General features: G+C 31.4%; 1 protein-coding gene across 1 annotated transcript; it reads left to right on the forward strand.

The window, feature by feature from the left end:
* The first annotated feature begins 1,359 nt into the window (after window positions 1-1,359).
* Window positions 1,360-20,666, forward strand: LOC127735689 (allantoicase-like). The gene is made up of 12 exons (XM_052245952.1): window positions 1,360-1,982; window positions 2,548-2,610; window positions 5,610-5,724; window positions 6,930-7,025; window positions 8,523-8,611; window positions 9,270-9,390; window positions 9,954-10,024; window positions 10,344-10,478; window positions 10,837-10,891; window positions 11,489-11,538; window positions 16,229-16,286; window positions 17,176-20,666. Exons 1-12 carry the CDS (start codon window positions 1,908-1,910, stop codon window positions 17,412-17,414), a joined length of 1,167 nt encoding a protein of 388 aa, XP_052101912.1. The 5' UTR covers window positions 1,360-1,907; the 3' UTR covers window positions 17,415-20,666.
* The last annotated feature ends 209 nt before the right edge of the window (window positions 20,667-20,875 follow it).

Below are 20,875 nucleotides of genomic sequence, written 5' to 3' on the forward strand. Positions count from 1 at the left end.
TTCCCCTCCACCACAAATATAAAGTTTTGGGTGATATTAAGGATCAGTCCTCTCCGTCTGTTGGTCTTTTTATCTATCTGTCTATGTGCCTATTAAGTGCAACCCTTGCGTAACGATTAGACAGACATTGATAAACTTTGCACAGTACTTTCTAAAAGATAATCCCTTCACTTCATGTTACAGGGGAGATAATTGAACTAACATTTAATATTGCAATATGTTTAAATTATGTTATAATTTTCACAGACCCTATTGAAATCTGCTGCAATGTAAACTTAAGATATTAATTTCCAGAAAAGCACAGTTTTTTTCATTGTTTAACTTTTGACAAAACTTAATGTTATTGACTTTTCATATTGCAAATCATATATATGTAGCCACTTTTTACTCAATAAGTTATTTTATGCTCTTAAAGCACAATTAAATAGTTCATTTGTAAAAAGAATGTTATACATTTTATATATAAGATATTTTTTCAAAGTTGAAAGTGATATAAATCAAATATTTATTATTCCAACAGTGGACATTTACAAGCAACAATTGTAATTAGATGCATACACAATATAAGCAACAAACATGAGCAGAGGCGTTTTTAGGGGAGGGGCTGCCCCCCCTCCATTTGGAGCTACATATATGGTCAATGCATAGAATTTTTACATATCCCACTCCAAACGATGCCTAGTTTGGGGTCCCAGGCCCCCTTTTTCAAAATCCTGGATCTGCATTTGATGATACATTCTACAGTATCATATAATGTGACAGATATATGTATGATATTGAATAACATTGATGTGATTAAAAAAAAAACTGTAACCAGTTAATCAATTTGTTTCGATATATACCTCATGCATGTACAACAGCACTTTGTCATGTTTGTGATCTACTAAAACATAAATGAGCTTTATCTGTATACATACATGTATACTGTGGATTCATTATTATTCGTGGGGTACCAATTTTCGTTGATTTCTTGGGTATAGGTGAACCACGAATTTCAAGGTTCGACGAAGTATAAATTCCTAAAGGCTTGTATGCAGACTTTGGCAAAACCACGAAATCAAATGTCCACGAAAATACTATATTTCCTCAATCCTCGAAAATTGATACCCACGAAAATAAATGAAACCACAGTATACTATGGATTCATAATTATTGAGCACAATGCACTAATTAAAAATGTATATTCCTGCTCTCAAAGGAGAGGGGGTATACTGGTTTACGTCTGTCCATCCTTCCCTCCATATGTCTATCAGCAGTCCGTCCCATAAAATGTTGGTCACTCTTTTCAAAGGAACTTCCAAACAGATCTTCCGGATATTTTTGTATTAAGCTTCATGTGAGCATGTTATACTGTGTAATGCATTTTTAGATCTATTGCTCATCTGGTTCTTGTTTACCGATACTTCTATATTTTAACACATAATGACCATGTTTGAAATTTTTGTCACCTTTTTCTCGGGAACAAATCAAAGCTTTCTCAAAGTTGGAAAAACCTTCATGTGATTGATTGATTGATTGGTGTTTAACGCCACTTTCAACACTATTGTGCTATTACAGAACCTTCATGTGACATGCTATATGTATACTGTGTGATGTGTTTTTACATTCATCATTTATCACTTTCCTATCAAACTAATACTTAACATGCTTAAAAAGGGGTATCATTATTGAGAAATAGCTCATAGTTCCACTTGTTTTATTAGGTGAAGGTCAACCGCAGATTAAAGTGTTTGACGAAAACAAATTTCAAGTAGACTGGCATGCAGAATTTCTTCAAACCATGACATTAATTATCTATGAAAGTACAATTTTTCTTAATCGATAAAATTGACACCCATGAAAGTAATCTTATCCACAGAAACAACAGTATATTCCTACAAAAAAAATTTACTTACAGATTTTAAAAGATGGCTGACCCACCATCTAGCCAGTTACAGGATTTCCCACAGTTTACAGATCTAAACAATCTTGTTGCAGAACAGGTATTTTTGATTTTATGTTAATCTATTAATTTGAAAATTCCATATCCGGAAATGGTATCCAATTAATTACCAGTAGTATCAGATATCAAATAGTTAATGTCAGTCTATATTTTTTATCCACAAATTCAGTGAATTGACTGAATGGTGCCACACAGTTAAAATAATGAGGCTTAATTGTTCATAAAATGAGTTTTGGCATCTTGGGGCTTGATAGATATTACATATGAATAAAAGGAGATGTGGACTAGTGTCAAAGTAAAAAAAAATTAATAAGACAAAAAAAAACACAAAGAGGTCAACAGATGGTCTTCTATGACGTCTTGAATAACATTGATTGATTGATTGTTGGTGTTTAACCCCACTTTCAGCACTATTGGCTATAAGTTGGTGGTCAGTTTTTATTGGTGGAGGAAGGTGGAGTCTTGAGAGAGAACCATGACCTTCATCAGGAAAACTGACAAACATTTTGCAATAATGAAACATTTGTTATTATCCTGAAATACATGAAGATTAACTTCTACAGCATTTTATGTTAGTTCACATATCAATTATTTTCTATTTTCAGACTGGTGCTAAAGTCGTATTTGCCACAGATGATTGGTTTGCTGTAACTGAAAATCTATTAAAAGTAAATATAAATATCTGAGATAACCTTGCTTATTTTTATTGTTTCTGAATGCTTTCTTGGGAAATAAATTGTGATGCTAGTATTACATATTGAATTCAATGTTCTTCAGGGGCGTAGCTACCTTCTTAATGAAGTGGAATCACAAACTAAAGGGCGAGGGGTCTGGGGGCCGCGTAAGGCCCCCAGTAGGTCCAGGGCAAAGCCCTGGTAGGGGGGCCAGGGGTCGAAGCCCCCCGGAAGCTCCACATATATAGCGTTTCAAAACAATCACAACCGAAATAAAACTTGGACATTTTTGTTGTGGTTTTTTGGTCAACTATTTGTTTAACTTCGAGTCGAATGAAGACTTAACATTGTCGCTTGCGTTTTTTTTTTACGTGAAAGCTTTTAAAATCATGGAGATTTGTTCCATATGCTAGTATTTGTATTGAGCAAAGTAGATTTTAAAAAACACACAATAAACATAAACACAATACTATATGTGGAGTTTCTGTTAGCATAAACATCATAGATACCAAATACTTGGTGGACACATTCTCATATATTTTGCTTAACATATGTATTTATATGTTTAAAACTTTTGTGGGTAAACTCTACAAGAGAGAGATGGAAATTTTGAATTTTTACGTAGTTAGGAATATTGGAAGTTGAAATTAATGATCTTTTTCAGAGGAAATGGTACTTTGATCACAATCTTTTTCATGATCTGCGTTTTTAATTAGCCAGCTATGCTACTTAACAAATGCATATGCATTCGACCAGTTGTATGGCAATATCTAGATGATAACAGTGAAGATACGTGTAATAAAAGTTTGGTGTATCTTTCGAACAAGAATCAGCAGTTTAGTGTCCTACTAGGACAGACAGTTCTTTTTAAAATTGAATGACCTAATAGTCCAGTAAAACGAGTTAGAATTAACAATTTATTTAAATGGTTTTACAATCAACCATTCGTATAGCTGGTCCATATAGAAATGACTTCGAATTATCGAATCTATATAAAAGATTTTTTTTGTAAAATAAATAAAAAAGTAAAACAAGTACTGGAAAATGTGTACTTTTTTTTATAATAACAGCAGTTCCAACTTCTCATCTACTAGTATACGGAAACTATTGATTGATTGAATGGTTATTAATGTCCGGTAGCAAATATTACATGCACACAGGACGAGATACGTTGACGTGATGTGGAAATGAACTACTGTAAATTCAGAAATTATTGCGTGCATTTATTATTGTAATTTTGTTATTTTAGACTAAAATGCGATTTTAATTTTTGCGATATTGAGAAAAATCCTGTTTAATTCATATAAAATTTTCAAAATGCGAGTTTAAATTATTGCGATTATTACCCTGTCGCATTTTTCGCAATAATAGAAACATCGCAATAATTTCTGAATTTACAGTATTCGTGTTGTCAAGACCTACATACTTAGTCAATATTGAACTAGTTCACAAGGTAACAGTCATTATTCCCGGATCAATACGAGTTGAAGAGTCTTCATTCTAGTAAGATGTGTGCTTTTGGGCGAAGAGGAAAATAATAATTTTCAAGTTTTTTTGTTAACCTTAAAGGGATTATGTTTTTTTTTGCACTCAAAGCGAGTATACGGTATGGTTGTGGTACCAACAACTATGTAGCTGGTATTTTCTAAACAATACCCGTAATATAAAAAGTTCCTCTAAGTTTACACCAGTTGTATGTATTTATCGTACACATACATGTCTTACAGGATTAAAAAATTCCGCAACATGCTTTTATTCTTTGTGTAGTTTTTAAAATGCATACATAGAAAGACCAATTCCTATATGTTAACTTTGTCCCTCACTCTCTCTCTCTCTCTCTGTTTTTTTTTTTTTTTTTTTTTGTGAAAACGACGTGGATGCACGTGCTGCCATGCCTCCGGGTAGCTACGCCCCTGTTCTTATTAATCAGAATTCACAAACTCAACCTTTTCATTCTAATAACATATCATTATTAATTATTGGTCTGAAACTGAAAACTAAAATAGAAACTTCAGGGAAAAATCCAACTAAAATGAATAAAAGGGAATGTGAGGTAGACACCAATGAGACAGCAACCAAAAGAAATCTAGTTTAATGGAAAAAATGAATTACGAATTTCTTAACTCAGCTGTCAAAATCTGTTAGACAGGATGCAAACATAAAGTTTTAGATTGATTGATTGTTGGAGTTAAACACCACTTTCAGCCCTATTGGTTATATCACAAGCCTTTTTTGTTTTTGGTTGAGGAAGCCAGATTACTAGAAATGTAGACCTTAAGCAGGGAAACTGGCAATCTGCCCCTGCCATAAATGAGGTTCTAACTGACAACCTCAGTGACAGGCTAGTGATTACTGTAGATAAACTACTCAGAGTCCCCTTAAAGTTTTAAAACTCTTCCCCCCCCCCACCCCCCAATGATTGCAATGGGCTAAACTAGATCGCTACTTGGGCAGTTTTTTCTTAACATACGAATTTTGAAGGACTGAACAAAATATGAAATATAAATTTTGACATTTGACAGCCATACATGTATATTTCTTGTGAACCTCTGAAAGGTGCTGTCTGATAGAATTTTGATATTTTACTACCCCCGCTTTAGCAGAGGGGGCATTAAGGTTTACCCTTGTCTGTATGTCCCTTTGTCTCGTCTCGTCCGTCCGTCCGTATGTACGTCCTGAAATTGGTTTCTGTTATCTAACTTTAGTTTGCCCCTCCCAAATGTTATGAAACTTATACACAATGAATTTACCACAAAACTAAGGTCAAGTTCAAATTTGGGTGGGGTAACTTATACCGTTCTGGAATTATGCCCTTTATAACGTTATATGCAAGCGGTGGCATCATCTGTGTCCCATGGACACATTCTCCATTTATTTAGATTACACAATTCAAGGGGCCAACAATTGACCTCGTCATGCTTTCTGCTTTTTTAAGAGAACGTGAAAGTGAGTTTGGGATTTTCCCTACCTTTAGTTATGCAATCTATTTACAGGCAGATGAGCCGGTATTCAAAGTTGGTGTGTTTACAGAGTATGGCAAATGGATGGATGGTTGGGAAACTAGAAGGAAGAGAATCCCAGGCCATGATTGGTGCATTATACAACTTGGTATGTCTTTTAAACTATAGAAATAACAATTTGTTGTTATGCACAGTCCCGAGGAAGGTGCAAACTTATCCATATTAATTCAAAAAGGTATAGGGTATGTCCTTTGAGATTTTGTGTCATCTATTTCTGTTTCATTGTAACTTGTAATAACCTCAATCTCCTTTTAAGTTGATTTATATAAAATTTCTGCCATGGTATTTACATAGAAACAATCCTCACCAATTAATTAATGTTAATTTTCATGTATACAAACATAGGCATGTACCTTCAAGAAAATGTGTGCCTCAGTAATCAGTGTGTACTGCATAGAAATAAAAGAAGATACAGAGGGGCAATAAACTAAAAGTGGAAGTAAGACACCACCATTGACCAACAAAATAAGAGAAAAAGACAAACAACAGTCATCAAAATCCTACACAGACAGCTAAAGATTGAGCAATGCAAACCCTATAAAAACTTGAGTGAACTCAGATGCTCCAAAGGTGTTAATAGTTCCTGCTCCACTGGTGAAACCTGTCGCATGACTCCAAATTTAAAAATCAGCAATAAAGTTACAATAATTTGCTAAACTTGACTATAAAGGTGGTCTGTATCTATTTGTATGGTGTTTTTTCTTAAAGCTCATCAGTAATTGTCAAGATGAAGGAACAGTTATAAAAGTATTGTTCCTGTTTTCCAACAAATAAGGGTCTGGATGGGGGAAGGGGTCTTCGTTTTTGTGTTCATTAATTTTTAATTTTTCTCTTTTCTTTATTTTTTCGCCCATTATTATCTTTTCTTTATATTTCAGCACCCTAGCATTTTATACCGGTATTCATATTTTGGCCCATTTAAAAAAAAATTACTCATTATTTATCTGTAAAGCTCATGTCTCTTATGTAAAAACCATATAAATACAATGTAATACAGATACTCATCTTTTAAATGTGATGTGGAATTAAATACAAAAAAAGATTATGAAATATTTATAGTATCAAGACAAGTGACTTTCTTCAAGTTGAATTTTTACTTCCTATCATTGGAATTCTACTCTATGAACTATTTGGATGTAAATGCTGTTGATGCAATAAGAATAACAACTACCGGTACTACTTTTATATTTTATTTTAAAAAACCTTCTTTAAAGTTGTTATAGATTTAAATATAGTAAAAAATAACAATAAATTATTTGCAGTAATTATCAAATTGTATTTTTATACTTTCAGGTGTCCCTGGTGTAATAGTAGGAGTTGATATTGACACATCATTTTTTACAGGGAACTACACTCCAAAAGCCTCAATACAGGCAGCTTGTTTAGAAAGTATGTCATTTTGTTCTTTAATAGGTTGTTTGTTTTAGATATTCTTTCTACAAATTTATTGATGATGAAAATACCATTTAGCAAACTATTTTCCTAAGATGTCTATTTTAACTTTGGAACAAAAATCATTAAATTTTTTTTTTCCATTATGTTAAATTAATATTTTTTTTGCAATGTTTTTTATAATCGTAAAAATTATGATGGTACATGTATTTAAGTAATAAGAGATAAAATGACTGATTCTGTTTTAAACAAATGTATGATACCATTTTAAGTACACATAACACATGCTTTTTCAGCTCACCTGGCCCAAAGGGCCATGTGAGCTTATGCCATCACTTGGCGTCCATTGTCTGTCGTAAACTATTTAAAAAATCTTCTCCTCTGAAACTACTGGGCAAAATACCTTCAAACTTTAACTGAATGTTCCTTAGTGTATCTAGTTTATAAATTGTATCTTAAGTTTTGATCTATCAACAAACATGGCCACTGTTGCTAAAATTAGAACATAGGGGTCAAATGCAGTTTTTGGCTGATATCTCAAAAACTAAAGCAGTTACAGCAAATGTGAAGGGGAGTTAAAGTGATGAATAGGTCAAGATCTATCTGCTATGAAATTTTCAGGCCAATTGGAGACGACCAAAACAAAGAATTTTTAAGTGGCATTTTTAAGCAAACACCAATATAAATCATGATTGATGAATGAATTGAGCAAAAAAATTCAGGTAAGGATTCAGGCTCTTGAGAGCCTCTTGTTAGTAATTGTATTTTAGGAAACAAAATACTTAAACATGTTTGCAAGCTTTAAAAAATGTTAAAATATGTTGTATCTTCTAAATCTTCCAAATAATGAAATTTCATGCAAGCAAAATTAACCAAATCTACATGACAAGATATTTTTACTCATATGACATTAGGGATTGGAGGGGGGATCAATGAGCCCCTTCTCTCAAAGGTCAAAATATATTTTGATAAGAACACTCAAGAAAAAGATATTTGTTAATTTATAAGGTAAAAATATAGGTCTTTAAGCTTTTATAATTCTTGGCAGAGTGCAAAATATATAGTCCCTTCAAGGTAGTAATAAAGTTAGTTTGCCTCAATTGTTCACAGCGTATGAGAAAAAAATATCTTGTTATAAAATATAAAACTTTCAAAGAGTATTTTGATCTAATTATGATACCCATGCAACCATTTATTTTTTTAGTGGAGAGGGTGAATATACATGTATATATAGTAATCACCCTGTCCACCCAAAAGTTCTCTCTATCTGCCCATGGTCCATGTGCGTTATTAGGCTAGATGGATATTGTTGAAACTGTACACAGTTATAAAATATAGAACACTACCTGAGGATGTGCATAAAGGGACATAATCCCAGTCCAACATGTTAAAGGGGAGATAATCGAATTACTTACTTCAATATACTAATGTTATTGGAGGGTGGGTATCCTTTTTTGAGTTCACTCACAGTTCTATTTTTATCTCACTGTATAGATCTTCCATCATTGCCGGACAGAAAGGGGAAGATGGGCACTGCAGCAACGGAAAGTCAACTTAAACTGATTAGTAGACTGGGATCTCAGGTATGTTTTTTTATGCAGTTAAAAAAGTTTTACTCATGATATAGACATGGTTTTTCTTTTTAAAATAAACAGAAGGGTAAAAGATAAGGGTAATGCATTATCATCAGTACTCATTTCAAACTAAATTTAGATTGATGAATTCTTTTCTCTTTCTATAAGTTTTGTTTATCACTTTATATTAATTTTTAAAATATTGGAGCAGTTGAGGAATTTTTTAGTAACAACTATGGTTTATTATGGCTTCCCTGATTTATTTGCATATCTGCACAGTAACCATGATGAATGAAAATGTCATGACTTAATGTGTTATATCACACAATTGACTCACCCTGAGAACAAAAATGCTCTTAGGCCATAGTGGTTGGTTTTGATGGTTGATTATGCAATCCCTATAGTTTATCGCCACTTTGACACAAAGTGGTTGTAGTGGTTTTAAACTTAAAGAAGAAAAATTGGCCCATTACTCAAGTCCCTAAATCAATATAAATACATACTAAATAGGTAATAGATGCTTTTTATAGGAAAATAAATACAAAAAGAATTATGTTTAATTAGAAATTCAAAAGATAATAGATAATAGTTTAATGTGTTCTTATATAAAATTGAAATACTGAATTATGAGAACTTATCATACATTTTAGATGAATTTTTATTTCAGAACTGGGATGAAATTCTACCAAGTACAGCATTAAGACCTGGCTACAAAACATCATGTCATAACTTCTTTGATATCAAATACAACAAAAGAATTACTCATATCAGACTAAATATGTTTCCAGGTAATTATACTTCCAATTAGCTTGGTAGGTTGTAAAGGGGGGGTATATAGTTTTTAACTTGTCAGTATGTCAGTCATTTTAATTTTTTTGGATGCTTACTCCAATACTTTATATTGGATTGTAGCTATACCTGGATATATGGTCACATATAATGAGAGGAGGATCCCTATTGATTTTGAGTTCATTAGGTCAAAGTTCAAGGTAAACTGAAGTTTGTGCAGAAAAGTCGTTTCCTGATGCCCAATCAAATACTACATATGCCATTGCAACTTTTCTTGGATATATGGTCAGATATAATGAGAGGAAGATCCATATCAATTTTTAGGTTACTATGTTTATGTCAAGGTCAAGGTCAAAGTTACTGAAGTTTCAGAATGCTTAATGAAATGCAACATATATGCTATTGCAACCTTGTTTGGATATAAGGACATATTTATAAAAGAAAAATCCCTGTATATTTGAGGTTACTTGGTTTAAAAATTTATTTGTTTAAGACAGTATAATGGAACAAAAAAAAAGCTATGCCATTGGGTCACTATAAGCTTTTAATTCTTCTATTACAGATGGTGGAATAGCAAGATTACGAGTTTATGGAAGGGCATCTCCAGACTGGAAAAAAATATCATATCAACAGGTAATACTGTCATAATTCCAGTCAATATTAGCTACAAAACTGACCAATAACCTTCAAATGAAGAAAAAAGTAAGGGCTGGTACAAATATTTCAGAATTATGGAGCTTATGTGAAAAATTAACTTTTAGCGTAGGGTGGACATTTTTGAAATGCATTATGGTATTTGATTTGCAGTTAACACGGATACTGCACTGAAAGATATGTTTCTACATTGATTTAATGATTAAGGAACCAATTTTAGTTTCAGATTTACTATCTTTATTTGACAAGTATGTGTAAGGTAAAGCATAAAACCTTACATGAGTTATTTTCTTTGTAGATGGTAGACTTAGCTGCTATGGAGAATGGTGGCATCTGTGTAGGTTATAGCAATGTTCATTTTGGCCATGCAAGAAATCTAATACAACCAGGAAGAGCAGACACCATGGCTGATGGATGGGAAACTGCTAGAAAGGTTGGATAATTTATATTTTTACAACAGTATTGATGAAAGAATACTTAATTTTTTCCTGTATTTGAACTGGTTTATATGACAATTTTATTATTTCATTATCTTAAAACATACTATAGAAAGAGTGGTAAACCAAATTCCAGACAAATAAAAATTAAATGCATTGTTGTTAGTGGTGCATTCAGGGTGAGGCGTAGAGGGTGTAAGTCACCCTTTAATTGGAAAATATATGATTTTTTAGCATAATTAGTCAAAAATTTGCCTCCCTCCACTCTAGTTTGATTTCTTGTGAAATTGTTTAATGGGTGTTTATTATAATTGTCCTTTATCTGCATTTGATTCTTGGTTTTGTATATTACAGCCAGGAAGACCAGCAATATTAGAGGCTGATTCTCAGGGAATTCTTCAGGTTCCAGGTCTGTACAAAATACAATACTTTTAGTTCCGAGATAGTCAGTTTAGCCATGTCTTATTTCATTTTTCACACAAAAGTGACGTGATGAAGTCAGAAATCAATACAATGTCGTCTTTCATGAAAACATCAACTTATATGTGCAGTAGGTTTTCATTAGAGTGAGGGTCGAATCCATTTGCTTAATTGACCTTTTGGAAAACTAGAAAGATGCATAGAAAAATGTTACATCATACAACTTTTTCAACCTCTAAATTGAACCAACAATTACTCTGAACTCTCCTATGGTTTTTATATTCACCAACATGTTTGTTTCCTATCATCGTTTGATGAGTTGTTTTCTGTGAATCTGATGTTACTTGTAAATCAAAGATAGTTAAAATACAAGAAATCTGTAAGCAGTCAATGATAAAAATAAAGAATTAACATAATATTGTATAAGTACAGAAACAGTTATAGTTTCCAGAAGAACAATATTGTAAAAAAAGTTTTGAATATATAAGCTTAAGCTAAGTTTAAAAGAAAAGAAATAGAATGTTCTTATTTCCATTCTCAATATTTGAAGTATATGATCAATTATCTGTCATTTTGCTACTTTTAGGTCAGGATTGGAGTATGTTTCGACTGGGACATCCTGGAGTAATCACAAAGGTCAGTTAAAGCACACATGTAAAAATTTATATTCATAAGTCACAATCAATATATAGTATTAAATACTTTAAAAAACAGTAACTTGTGAAGTAAGGTCTGAGGATTTGAATATTGTGTGTTCAACAAATGTATGAGAGGGGACATTGTTTTGCACTGTCCATCACAAAAGTTTAACAGGGTAACATCTTTTTAAGTTTACTACAGAATTATTTTCTGTCAATTTTTCTCAAAAACTTTACATTTTGGATGAAGTGCAGAAGTGCTTCCTGTTTAAAATTTTATCATCACTTGCTTTCATTTTGTATAAACATTCAAAATGGCAGCATACAATTTTTAAGCAGTTAAGCTGCTTTATGCGAGCACCCTAGATTTGTGTTCTACCCAATAAATGCTGAAATATGTGCCATTGTTATTATCTGGCTGGCTATTATGTTATTTATAACTAATTGAACACTTTTTTCATACTTTTAATTCTGGAATACAAAAAATATGACTAGAAAAACCTTAAATGATCGTCGAACCACCCAAAAGTTTTGAAGTTGCACATAGGAAGTAGTGCTCAATAGAAATCCTTATGTAGTTTATTATCCCCTGTGCTTTTGGCCAAGATGTCAAAGAACAATTGCATGAATTATTTCATCGCCGAAAATCTCTAATTACAAGTCGTTTACAGTTGCCAAATGGCACAAAGCGCAGGAATATTGTATAACGGCTGTGACTAATATGACACGGAGTTGAAGTCTCAGTTGGCGGTAATTTTAACTTCGTCGACAATACGTAAATCAAGGACGTTTTAAATTTGGTGATTTCTGATAATAATCATTTTGTTCAACCGCTAGCTTTATACCGAAAATCGCCAACATGTTATGTGTAAATCCGAGTAAATCGTATCTGACTGACAAAAACAACATCGAAAAACAATGGATGCCATAAACCGGAAATGAAGACAATTATAATACCGGATCTAATTCCGGGGGAGGATAAGGGAAAATCCGGGTTTGCCGATCAAATACAATAAAAATATAATAATTCCAGGCATGAGACAAAATACATCTATCATGATGAAATATAAACTCTAGAATTGAAAACCAAAGATATATTGAAAAGAAAGAAAAAGCAGGAAATATTTTATACAGAAACTCAAAATTACTTTTAGTTCACAAATTTTCATGTCAAAAACCAATAAAATGTGACAGTATTTTCCTTATCATTAATAAATATTGATATTACATGTAGATGTTTTTATTGTTTAAACATATTACTACAATTCCATGAGGTAATTTGTTCTCAATTTTGAAGGGCCTATAAAAATCTGGAAGTTTCTTACTTTATTTTCACAGAGGAACTAGCTAATATAATATATAGTGCAACTAGATATGATACACTTAAACAGTTTTGAATTTGAACTGTTTAATATAATGGTATAATTAGTAATAAATAATCAATTGTTGAGACAACACATCCACCCACAGTGATACCCTCAGCCTCCCTCAGCCTTCCTAATACAAAAAAAAAGATTATTTGAATTCATAAATTAATATACAAGACAATTACATTTATTATTAAACAAATTAAACGACAGTGACACTGACAATGAAACAAGCTAACTTAACACCAAAAGCACATTAAAGTATCTTACTGAGTTATGAACTATTTCAAGTAAAAGCAGGACCTGGAATTTAGGTTGTGGACCTTTCAGTTTGGAGTGTCAAAGGTCCTGGACTGTCCAGTACCAAATGTTAATTTTAACCCCTGCATTCACAGTAAAGCGATTTTGACGTGTATTGCAATTCCAAGTAGAATTTACTTTTGGACATTAAACGTTTCGAATGCGTATTAAACTAATTCAAATCAGTTAATAATGTGAATCGAATTCGAATTATGTGTGAACGCAGCATTGATATATCTAAGAAATGAAGAATATTAAAAAAAGATGGACAAAATATTTGTATTAATTTTGTTGCAATTTTTGTCTTGCCTTGACAGAGTCAAAAAGTGAGACATATATATATATATAGGCATGCTGTTTTGGCGGAATCAACAATGTATTAGTTTGTGATTTTGTGGTAAGGTCTGGTTTCTGGTAGGTCAATGACATTTTGTAAGTAGTTGTGTTAGCATAGGCACATCTCATTACCATAGAGAATATTTGGCCCCACTCCCTGAGTCATGGTCTATTGACTTTGACACTTTGCATAGTTTACATGTATATGTTTGTGATTAGGTCAGTTTAGGGGGAACCACTAGTGGTAGGTCAATGATATTTGGTGTGCAGTTGTATAAACTTTTTCATTTCTAATTTCCATTGAGATTATTTGGCCCCGCCCCCTCAATCATGCTCTTTTTACTTGAAAACTTATGTTACTTTGAAATTTCATTTATTAGTTTTCGATTAGGTTAGTATTAGGGAAACCAATAGTGGTAGGTCAATGATAATTGGCATGTAGGTGTAGAAGCATTAGTACGTCTCATTTCCATAGAGGATATTTGGTCCTCACCCCTCAGTCATATGCATGATCTATTGACTTTGAAACTTTTACTTAGTTTACATGAATGAGTTTGTGATTATTATGATTATGTCAGTTTAAAATTACCAGTAATCTTAAGTCAAAGCTATTTGTTATGCGAACGTATTGGTATTCAAAAGTTTCATTTCAATGGATATTATATAACCCCACCCCCTCATTATGGTTCATTGACTTAGAAATTGAATTTGTGTTAAGGTTTGTTTAAAGGGAACGACTTATGAAAAGTCAATGGTATTTGGTTTGCAGTTGAACAAGCATTGGCACCTTTCATTTCCATAGAGATTGTTTAGCCTTGTACCTTCAGTCATGGTTCATTGACTTTGAATATCACTTACATGTTAAAGTATTACTATTTTAAGTGTAACATTTGCATTATCAAAATAACAAATAGGCAAAACATTACGTTGTGTTAATAGCTTATTATAGATTAGACATGTGTAATTATTATAAAAATAAGGAGATTGGTATGATTGCCAATGAGACAACTATCCACCAAAATTCAAATGAAGTGGATGTAAGCAATTACAGGCAACCGTACAGCCTTCAAAAATATATGTTGCATCATTGCTAGGCCATTATAACAACATCAGCATTTCTTGTAATACTAGTATACAAGAAAATTACACCATTTCAGATAGTTTCAGGTATGATTTGATAATTGTGCATAGTGGCACCAGCTGATCCAACTAAAAGCGCTAATATGGCATATTCAAACTCTAGAACATAGTGGAATTAAACCATACACCACTGTTGGACACCATAATTGAAATTATTATTCTGAAAAGAATATTCCTCCATGCAGCCTGCAACAATTAGCAAAACCTATACTGCATAGTAAGATATAAACGACCACGAAATGACAAATGTAAAACAATAAAACTAAAGCAGCCTGATTTATGTACAAAACAATTATGAAAAATAAATATGATATACAGCAACAATCAACAATCACCAAATTACTGGGTCCTCACTATGGACAGGTACATACAGAATGTGGCGGGTTAAACATGTTAGCTGGCACAAAACTCTCCCCTAACATGGGACAGTGTATGTGCTTAATCTCAGACATTGAATCTTTAAAAAATAAATTGGAAATAACTTTTGAAAGTGGTAGGATTGGATAGCAGAAACATTACGGTACAAACATTATTTGATACTTGAGAAATAGCTGAGATATATAGATTCTACCACTGCATCGAGTGTGATACGATATTTATCCACTCGAGACAGTCAATGACAGTTAAATTTTCAAATTTAAAACGCGAGGCTCGCCGAGCGTTTTAAATATTTAAAATTTAACTGTCGAGAGTGGATAAATATCGTATTACACGAGATTTGGTGGTGGAATCTGTTTCTCTAATGATTTTCAAACAATATTCAGGCAAACTTATTCCGTTTTTTCGAATGATCTGTAAAAAGATGTGTTCTTTCTATGTGACGTCATCAGACATGGTCGCCTTTTTTCATGCCGTCACAATAGGAAATTCAGAGGAAAGCAAGTAAATTCGACGTCATAATCGGATTTTAACCAATGAAGAACTGACATCAAACGAACCACACGTTGATTAAATTTTTTGTATACAATGGGTGCAGAAAGGGATAAATTGACGAAGAATTAGAGAAAATTATTTTCATCCATTCTTCCGCTATATTCATCTTAACTTCTGCCAAGTTTACCTTTGATTTTTTTAATTAACTGCCTATAGCGCCTTTGGTGCTTTGATTATATATACAGATCTTCCAGTTAAGACATGTATGTTATTAACATTTTGAATATAAGAGTAAAACTTTTTACACAAACTTCGACTAGAATTGTCTAGTGAGTTGAAATCAGTGCAATCCTCTTGACATTACTTATATGTTATATAGCTAAAATTTGCATAATGAAGATGTTCATCATAGCTGGTAAGATATTTATTCAATTTCAAGGATTAGTAAACATGTATAAAATAAGATAATAATTTATTTTGACATATTTCTATCAATACAAAACATTCAATGTCGATTACTTTTCTCAAATTGATAAAATTTTGATTTTTAAAAACATAGCTGTTGAGAGCAAGGAATCCATTTCTTACCTGTGATCTTCTAGAGGAATGTTTCACAATATATGCTTTGTATTTTAATGTATTAGATAAAGGCCCTTTGATGTTTCTTTTCAGATTGAAATTGACACAAACCACTTCAAAGGAAATTATCCAGACTCCTGCTCTATTGAAGGTAAAAATTGTCCTTCCTTTTCTGTAGTTAGTTCATGTTTTATTTTGAAGCTCATAAAGAGGAACTGCCTTTAACGTTTTAATATTGAAAAATAAACGTATGTTAACAAAACAACTCTTCATTTTAAGAATGTTTATATCATGTAATTGTAATTATGAGAAAAGTAACAGCCTGATGTCAAAATGTTAAAAATATTGGTGTACTTGTTCAAACAAATAACTTTTTACAAGACAACTAGACAAATTTTCAAATTGAGTTGATGAATTATCCTAATAATAGTTATAATTCATGACAAACATTTTACAGGTCTTTTGGTTGTGTGCTTGCCTTGAGTGCAAGAGGGGTTGGGTTGACTCAAAGCTGACTTAAACAAAAGAATTGAAAATTGATATTTGCTGTTTCTCAACCAAGCATGTGGCAATTAGGAACAAGAGCAAAGACTGTTTGGCTTGGAGATCAACTAATATATCTTGCGAGAGTGACATGTTTTCTATGTTACCTTGTGAACTAGCTCATGAAAAGTCAGATTGAACATGTATACTGTAAATTCAGAAATTATTGCGATGTTTTTATTATTGCGAAAAATGCAACAGGGTTATAATCGCAATAATTTAAACTCGCATTTTGAAATTTTTCATATGAATTAAACAGGATTTTTCTCAATACCGCAAAAAATTAAAATCGCATTTAAGTCTAAAATGACAAAATCGCAATAATTTCTGAATTTACTGTATCTAGTACAAAGCTTACTTCATATTCATATTACATTACAATGTTCTTAAATTGTTGCTACTGGATGTTTAACGGTCATCCTTCCAACAAAACATTTACAATATGTAACATTTTAAGTCTGGACAGGAAATTAATCATTTTTCTTTTTATATTTCAGCATGTTATGTAAATGATGACAAAGAAAATGAAATAAAACAAATTTTCAATAGTCAGCCTTGGAAAACTTTATTGGCACCAAAAAAATTGAAAGCTCACCATAGACAGTTTTTCTCAGGAAAAGATTTAAATAATTGTGGAGTAATCTCCCATGTTCGACTTTCAATGGCACCAGACGGTGGTATCAGTAGGATGAGGCTATGGGGATATAAACAATCCAACCGTCAAGCCAAGTTGTGATTCACAGTTTTCTCATATTGTCAGGATAACTCGTTTCTGTAAAGTGATTATTTTCTCAGAGTTTTAAATTCATAATTTCTAAGACTGAATCTGCTGTACGTCCTGCTCGCAAGGTTTTGTTTTCACATCCCCTCCCCTGATTCAGAACTTCCTCAAAGATCAAATTGTATAACACAAGGGGATATTTGCTCAATTTTATCTTCATTGTGAACTTCTTTACATTACTATAATATCTACTTACCAAAGATGAAACAATCTGTATTTATATGTTCTACATTTTATTACCAAAGAATGAATCAATCCATTTTTATAAATACTACATTTTATTCTATAATAGTTAAAATGAATTAAACTTAGTTAGATATATAAACACAAATCTTACATTTTATCACAAAGAATGAAACAATCTATTTTTATAAATACTATATTTTATTCTGTAATAGTTAAAATGAATTAAACTTAGTTAAATATATAAACACAAATCCTATATTTTACCCTTTTTCTTTTGACCTTAAATGAACCAAGTTGAATATATAAATAGAAATCTTACATTTTATCCTCTCTCTGTTGAACTAAAATGAACTTATTTGAATATAGCAGAAATACTACACTTAGTTTTCTTTTTAATTGAGTGAAATTGAACTAAGTTTAAAAGTTTTAGAAAATTGTCTTATCATTACAACAATAACTTAGTTATGGTATTGCAGGTGAATGGGACACAATTATGTCATTTCATTTACATTGTTCTATGGATATTTAGATTGGAAAAAAAAACACAAAAGAAATGTTTATTACTTTTCCAACTTATATTTTACCCACATATCCATCTCATCAAGGAACAGTGTGAAAGAAGATAATGTGGATATTTGAAGGAAAACTCCAAATTCTTTTGTGATTTTTTAAAAGCTAAAACTGTATCAAAAACATTCAGATGTGAACATGGAGTTATTTTCATTTGTTGGAAACGGTAATGCATTGAGAATTCGTTGTTATATTCATTATATATACTTATCTTTAGTTTTTTTTGTGAAAGGGAAAAGGGAAGGGGATGTAGCTCTTTGTTCAAATAGATTCCTAAAAAGTTATGTTATTGCTGGTCCCTAATTGACATAATCCTGGTTTAATATGAATAATTGATATTACATGCACAATTTATAAATTAACTTTGATGCTTTTTTTACATGTGTATAATATATACAGTTGCTTTATATAATCTATACCAAATAAATGATCTGCTAGTCTTTTATGATCTGGATTTATTTGTTTTTTTATTGAATTATTGTTACTTATTATTAATTTGTAATAATTGTTTATTATAGTCTAATAAATTATAATTCATATTTATTTCATATTGTGAGGCATTTAGTTTAGTTTTTTTTTTACTTTGACTCTCTTTTTTCAACTTGCCAATATTTAGACATTTACTGAAATAAAGACAATCCCTTTGTTATGAAGTATTATCTTACCTCCTATACATTTCTAGGAATATGATTGGTTAAAAGCAACCTTGTAGAGACTGTGTATATTCCATATTGGGTTAGTAGGCGGGGCTTATTTCAATATATGGTTAGTAGTGGTGTTACGTCCTTTATAAAAACAACACGGTGTTGGGGACAATCTTATAGGTTTCAACAGACGAAGAAATTGAGGATGAACGATTGAAATAAATTCATAAGACGCATTTAAAGCTAACAAGTTGTTATTGCTGGCATTTGTTTTTTGTATAGGCCAATGGAAGTAGGTTCTGAATACTAACGGTATTGAAGACTTGATCACTTTGATAGGCCACTAGTCTAAATACCACATGTTAAGATAGTCGGTAAGATAAATTCGTTACATAGTGTTCTAGTGACCTAATACGATATAGGTCACTAGTGCACTATGTAACTAATGTTATTTGTTTAATCATTTTAATGAATATCTTGCATCCAAATTATACAGGTGTTTACTGATATCCTTGCAATTGGTCAGTCAAATTTTAGTTTTTACAAATGTCAGGTATTAACATTGATATTCATATATGGTAAAATAGCTTGTTTCAGGTGATTCAGGAGTTTTATTAAAGAATTTCTACTTGAGTACTTGAGCAATTTTTTTTTAAATGCAGATCTTCTTAGTTAGGAATTAACCAGTTGAAAGACAAAGTAAACACATTTGTAAGTTGGAATTTAATGTTTGGATTTCTATTTATTTGCCAGATCTGAATTTATATATGCACATGTATTTATATACTTTATTCAAACAAAGCTTTAATCAAACAGTATCATTGTTATAGGCTTGCTGATCGAGATTTCAATGTAAATGTCTAAGAATATGTTGTATCATTTCAAATTTAAATAAAGGGAAATATGGGTAAGAAGACATCACAATGAAACAAAAAACTGAAATGTCTAGATATCACTGTATGGTCTTTAATGGATTTCTACAAATGATGTCATTGCAGGCATAGTTTTTGCTTCATTTATCTAATTTTACATTTATGTGTGTGTAAAAATTCAATTTTAATGAATTTTTCTTCTATTTAATTGTGAGAAACAGATATAATGTTAGTAACGTCAGGATATTCACTTTTTACTGATATTCAGATGTAAACATTAAGCTACTAAAAAAAAAGAATTTTTAAATGTTTGTTCGAAAATATTGGCTCAGGATGGGGTTATTGTAAGCCTAAACAAATACTTATCAACCTTTTTGTCTGTATATTCCCTAAACAATCAAAGTTTACAAGACAGTATATTTTAAGTGCATTTTGATATCAATTTCATTATCTCCACAGTCTAAACGTTTATTACAAAATTTAATTTCAGTCATTTGGCATCTTTTCTTACAAAAATATGTTCAAGCATTTACAACACTTATCACATTTGGATTCATAGATCTTTGAATATGCATAATTATGTAAAATTTCTTTCAGTTTCAGTGCTGTGTGTAATTGGGTGCATAATAGAAGTTAAAATGAATATATAAATGAGAATTTGTTGACTTTTTAATGGATCTATAATACTAATAGTATGTAAAAATGTCTTCAAATATGTGCTTGTTGTCTGATTCTGAATTTTTTAATAGAAAAATGTTTTGAAAATGAATATAAAACTATTTTTATAATTTTTAATTTGTTATTTCTTGTTTATGAGGGCATATTGATTAAAAATTTTCATTTAAAGAAGACAAGAGTTACTCTTATTTAATAGATTCACCAAAAAAAAAATAGAAGTTGTTATTCAATAACAATAATAAAATCTGCTAAAGATATTCATTGTATTTATTGAAAAGATAGAGGCAATTCACAATGTTATTGCATAAATCTGTCAATGCCTTTCAAACTTTTCTTGATATTTATTTTGGTTGCAGGTAGTGACATTTTTTTGTCTATAAAGAGTATTAACGGAAGGATTGCATTGTAATCATCCAAATTCTTAAGCTCTTTTTGCCAAATATGAGCTTTTTTTATTTAGGGGCCA

The sequence above is a fragment of the Mytilus californianus genome, unplaced genomic scaffold (genome assembly GCF_021869535.1).
Source record: "Mytilus californianus isolate M0D057914Y unplaced genomic scaffold, xbMytCali1.0.p SCAF_3, whole genome shotgun sequence".
NCBI lineage: Eukaryota > Metazoa > Mollusca > Bivalvia > Mytilida > Mytilidae > Mytilus > Mytilus californianus.